The sequence below is a fragment of the Aplysia californica genome, unplaced genomic scaffold, assembly GCF_000002075.1.
Source record: "Aplysia californica isolate F4 #8 unplaced genomic scaffold, AplCal3.0 scaffold00089, whole genome shotgun sequence".
NCBI classification, from domain to species: domain Eukaryota; kingdom Metazoa; phylum Mollusca; class Gastropoda; order Aplysiida; family Aplysiidae; genus Aplysia; species Aplysia californica.
The window spans coordinates 496085-502084 of NW_004797359.1; the positions used below are offsets into that span (position 1 = coordinate 496085).

The following is a 6000-nucleotide window of genomic DNA, read 5'->3' on the forward strand; positions in this document are numbered from 1 at the left end:
AAGAATATTTTTTCGACTGCTCAGGGTAAGAAGACTCCATCATACATCACTTTTCCAAATGGCATATGGTGGAGCCTTACACTAGGGAGCAGTCGTAAAAACTAAAAGAACCCCTGCGAGTTGTGACTTGAGTAATCAGCATGCCGCAAAAGAACTGAATCAATGCACAGTCAATAAACAGTTTGTTTCTAGAGCACAATTAGCCCACACCAGTCAGTGTCATAGTAGAAGTGCCTGCCTTTTCTAGACTAGAGTAATGCCATCTGATTCCCCCTAGTAGATGTTGACCTTTAGAGCTGTTGAGTACCTCAGGGTAGGGAAAATCAGCAGCAAGTGTACAGCCAAGAAATCAATACAGTAACATTGGTAAGACAAAGATCGCGCTCCACAGGAGGTATTTATAGGAATTAATATAATAAATAACCTTTTGATTTTCCCATCCCTGTCTGTAGGCAAGCCACTGTGTCATCACACAGTATGTCAGGGGGTATCATTTTCTATTAGATATAATGAAGAACCATGGCCATTTTTGTACTCCACTACCACTGGCAATGTTCTCTCACGTATGTACTATTTCTGGCTCATCTGTCTTTGGTAATAACTAACATCAATCAATTCTAGCATATGTTTCTGGCACATCTTTGCAAACATCATCAGTCAGTGTTAAAGAATATTTCTGGCCTATCTGTATAAATAACATCAATTGATTCAAGCGTTTATTTCTGGCCCAGCTTTGTTGATAAAATTGATCAAATTCAGCATACATTTCTAGTCCTTCTTTGTCTATAAGATCCATCAACTTTAGCACATATTTCTGACACAGCTTTGGTTATATACAACTTTCAGTTTACTACATTAGTAACAATAGTTTTCATAATTTTTAGCATATACTTGTCTCATCTTTGTCACAAAAATTAACTAACGCGATATGACCAAGTTGTAGTGATTCAGGTGTCACAATAAAAATAGCCCCATTTTTCAATTAGAGAATAGGTAAGTGACACTGAAAAGAACAATAAGGAGCAGACTGCACCAGAGCATTTACCATCCCTATTTTGTACATTGGAGGGACAGACAGACAGACAGACAGACAGGCAGACAGACAGACAGACAGACAGACAGACAGACAGACAGACAGACACACACACTCACATACACACACACAAAGACAGACAAGGAGGCAGGGCAGGTGGACCGACAAAACGTTAGAATAAAAGAGAAGCCCTATAAACAGACAACGATCCAAAAAGTAGGAAAAAATGTGTGTGCCCCACGCACCAATATCAAAAGAGAACTGATACACACAGACACCCCAAAGACATAAAGAGAATCATAAACTGAGTTAGCATAAACAGTGCAGATTAAAAGTAATAGAAAGATAGAAAAAAACAGATGGAAAGAAAAGAACTAGGACCCACCAGTAGCATCCTTCAACCACCCACAATAAAAGAAAACTAGGAACAAACAAAGAGCTAAAAAAATGCGAACAGTCCATTTCTTACCTGTAAAAAATGTTGTTTATATGTTTCCTAATGTACGCCCTCAGCCCCAAAAATTTGCCATATATCCTGTGCAATATGGTTTTGAGGAAATCTCTCTCACGGGGGTCTTCACTGTCAAATAAATCCAGAAGCTGAGAACAGAACAAAATGGGAGGGAAAATGTATACTTCTCTGTGTTCGGAACTTAATATTTTCATGCAACCTTAGGTCAGTGCCTACTTTCTGAAATGATGATACCACAATACAATACATTCCAGAGAGCAACACTATGAAAATTGGGGGTGTCGTGTGTGAGATACTAGCTTCACAATCACACCCAACAGACAGCAGAAATTGTGGCTTAACCTTTTCAAGCAAAATAAACTTGGCAATATAAATAGTAATATCAGCAAGTATTAGCCTCTAAAACTGAGAAGATACAAACAAAACACACTATTTAAGCTGATGATACGGCAATAATACCCAGAGCTGGGGAGATACTGTCTAAAAGAAACATGAGTAGTGTAAGAGGTAATATAATAAATTTTCTTAACAAGGAAAGAAAAGGTCTCTTTTCAGAAGAGTCACTAAAACAAAAGCTCACTTAAAAGAAAAATGACAAATGTAACGCTTTTAAGTTGCACAAGAAGCTGTTGCCTGCCAACACAATTTTTCAATTGCCAAAACCAAATTAGATATTTAATAATATAAATATCATATCCTACACAACTTTTATCATCGTCATTTTAAAGTAACGCATCTGAGACATCCTTAAAGTAATATATTAAGCATTAAATAAAAAAAGAGCCATTACCTGTAACACAAACTTCTGGTCTATATACCGTTTGGCTGTGTTGGGCTGAAAGTCTGGTGACTCGAGGAACCTCAGGAAAAACTCATACACCAGCTGCACAAAGAAAGAAAGAAAAAAAAAAGAGACTACATGAAGCTTGATAATTCCCAGTTTGAGTTTTTAGTTTAGTTTTAGTAAGAGTTTTACGGCACTCGCAACTGCATAAGGTCATATGAGCGCCAGAAGATAAGAGGTGTTACAGGAGAGTAACAAACATAAAAAAGAAGAAGGGGAGATAAGGACGATAGATGTTTGATAGGAAAGAAGGAGCAAACCACACCAGAGCACCCGCCAACCACCCACAGTTTGAGTTTGAGTAAAGAGAAGCACATCAACACAATAAACAGTCATATGGTGAAGGGAAAACACGAGACAGATAAACAGAAACAATAGAGGGAAAGAAAAGTAAGATCTACCAGTGGTTTAGTTTTCGGCACTTGCAACACAATAAGGTCATATAAGTGACCAAGAATAGACGTGTTAAAAGAGAGTAACATACACAAAAAAGAAGGAGGAAAGATAAGGGCGATAGATGTTTGATAAGGTCATATAAGTGCCAAAGGTTAGAGGTGTTACAAGGGAGTAACAAACATAAAAAAAGGAGGAGAGGTAAGGACGACAGACGTTTGATAGAAAAAAAAGTAGCAAACCACACATGAGCACCCTCCAACCACCCACCTACCAGTGGCGCCCGCCAACCACCCACTTATAAAACAGAGAAGGAATGAAAACTGCAACCATTGTAGAAGGAAGCAAGTGAACACAACGCAGGAATTGCTTAAAAGAAGCAGTAGCAGCAGACCACCAACCATCAATCTAAATCTAATTTCATGGTTCTTTGCAAGAAAGGGGAAAGATGTCGTCATCACAGATGGGTTGCAATCATATCAAACTGAAGAAACAAATGTGTGAACAGAGGGGATGTGATCCTAGAAATCGTAAGGAAAGAGAGAACTCGGAAACTACAAAAAAAAACAACCCCAACTTTAAACAACAAAACTGCATGTGTAGTGCGCACAGTACAGGGTGCATGATCATACATAAACACACCAACATGTTTTAAAAAGAAGATTCGTCTTTTCGGTGAGAAAATGTCTAGTACAGTGTTAACTTTACCACTGATCATTCAAATGACAGAACCATCCTGCCTCCAAGTGTCTTCCTGAAACGCTGACAATGCAACGTGGGTGTGGTGAGGAGTGTGGCGGTGATGGTTTTGGTACTAAATTTATCAAACTATTCCCTCCCATCCTATTACTGGTCACAATAAACAATTCACCACCGCAGTCACCCTTTCCAACCCCCAAAGCACTTCTATAGTTTAGAAGCCACTATGACTCTAAATCAACTCAATGTCCACTTCCAACTACACAAAGCACAGAGACAAATGCACTTGACTAGAGATTATCAATTGATGAAGTTCTGACCTGACTCAACCCCTGACAGATAACAGCTAATCAAACCTACAACTTCACATCTACAGCATGGAAAAAGTAAACAAAGTGCATAGAGAAAGGTCAATAACCAGGAACAACCCTAGATATAATAACATATACCAGCTTTAAGAATAAGTTTCTAAATACAATGAAGAAATTTTCAATCTTTCCAAATGTGGGCTAAAGTGTGCTTGTCAATGACTGAATTGTCAGTGTCTATATAATAAAATTCAATCTCATCTTATTTTTACTTGTGCACTAGAACGTTTTGTTTGTTGTTTTAGTAGAGGTTTTACTTCACATGCAACCGCATAGGTCATATGAACGCCAAAGGGTGGATATCAACAGAGAAGTCCTTAGGGAATCAGACTTACTCTGCTCACCTCTCTAGCTTCAACAGCACAAAGTATGCTTCGACTATCAAGGCACCCCGGAAATAGCGGGCCACAGGACTGTGACAAACATACAAAAGAATAAGAGGGAAAATGACGATAGTAGGGATTAGGAAAGAAAAAGCAGCAGTTCCCAGTTGCAGTTCAGGTACAGTTATGAGCATGACATAGATCATCCCATTTACAATTCTACTGTGCATAGGAACATGGTTAATGTCCGCCCTTTGGGAATGGCCTAAAGACACTTCAGTCAGTAGCACCGCGCCAGGAGGTGATTAGTACGATTGATTGGGTTTGAGTCTAAATAAAGAGAAGCACTTCAACATAATAATGGCTATTCAGTGATATATAAAAGCAAGATAGACAGCTAAAAACAAAGCAGAGAAGGTGAAGCTGTTGGAAGCGGTGACCTGAAACTACCACTGTGTAAATGCACATATCGATGCATTTGAAAAGGGAATAAAAAGATGCGCCCTGCAAAAATCACATAAAAACATCCACATCCCCGCACACACAAAACACACAGAGAGACAGACAAGATGGGAACAAACCTGTAAGTGTGGCCATGCAGCCTCTAGCGTGGGTTCATCTTCCTCTGGGTCAAACTCCGCACCACTGGGATTGGACGAGGGGGGTAATGTTCTGAACAGGTTACCTGAAAACTGAAACAGAAAATTCACCATATTAAGAATCAGATCATTTTGTTTCGTTTGTTTGAGTAAAGAGAAGCAAATCAACAGAATAATGGTCATTAAGTACTGGGAAAAAATAAGACAGACAGACAGAAACAACAAAGGGATAGATAAGAAGTAAGCGCTACCAATTTTGTTTTCAAATTGAAAGATATCCCACAGAACAAACAGTAGACAAGTGACACAAAACAGTTAACAGTTATTAACAGCAAGTGCACTTGATCTGAATCGAAAGATGATATGAGAATAATGTATGTGGTTATGGTTATATTCGGGTGACCGTCAAAATCAAAGCACCTCTCCACAACCTACATTATTTGTCAAAAATGGCAAATGTGAACTGGGCAAAACAACTGCTTCACGGCAAAAAGGACCCCCCCCCCCCAAAAAAAAAATTATTTCTTTGGGAACAAAGATACAACCACTTTGAATTTTTTTTTAAAGAATCAAAATGCACATTGCCAATACGCTTTCCAAGATGGATGGCACATCAGTCGTGCAGTGATTACTTCAATATATGGTAAAGTCCGTCTCAGGCAATGTCAAACAAAGCCATTTGCGGGTTATTTTCAGGACCATTGTACCTTCTGTTTATCCGCTCAGTTTGACTTAAGTATGTATGTGTGTGCGTGTATGCGCTCGAGTGCCAGAAACTATCAGTGGTGTGTTTGTGTGCGTGTTTGAAATGAGGAGACACAGAAAATGAGAAACACAAATTCCAAATTAAGCTTTTTAGTTTAGTTTTAGTAGAGGTTTTACGGCGCTCGCAACTGCATACGGTCATATGAGCGCCAGAAGATTAGAGGTGTTACAAGAGAGTAACAAACATTAAAAAGAAGAAGGGGAGATAAGTACGATAGATGTTTGATAGGAAAGAAGGAGCAAACCACACCAGAGCACCCGCCAACCACCTACCCAAAAGAAGCAATCACCCCAAGAGCAACTGACAGAACATGAAAACTCAATTTGATAGGCCACCTCTTAAAAAAGATCTAAATTGTGTCAATGGGGGAGTGAAAATATTTGTACATATATCCCCAAGCGTCTCTCTCTCTCTCTCTCTCTCTCTCTCTCTCTCTCTCTCTCTCTCTCTCTCTCTCTCTCTCTCTCACACACTAGTCTCCTCCCTTAACAATAATTACAATC

The 6000-nt window shown here is 39.0% G+C and overlaps 1 protein-coding gene across 7 annotated transcripts in view; it reads right to left on the reverse strand.

Moving 5' to 3' along the window:
• Positions 1–6000, reverse strand: part of LOC101860798 (serine/threonine-protein phosphatase 2A 56 kDa regulatory subunit delta isoform) — a 76912-nt gene that overhangs the window by 33287 nt on the left and 37625 nt on the right. For all 7 annotated transcript variants that reach the window (XM_005094774.3, XM_005094776.3, XM_005094775.3 and 4 more), the window contains exons 5-7: positions 4714–4824; positions 2296–2388; positions 1503–1633 (exon numbers count right to left, since the gene is read on the reverse strand). In XM_005094774.3, coding sequence (XP_005094831.2) covers positions 1503–1633; positions 2296–2388; positions 4714–4824 — 335 coding nt within the window. The remainder of the gene's footprint in view (positions 1–1502; positions 1634–2295; positions 2389–4713; positions 4825–6000) is intronic.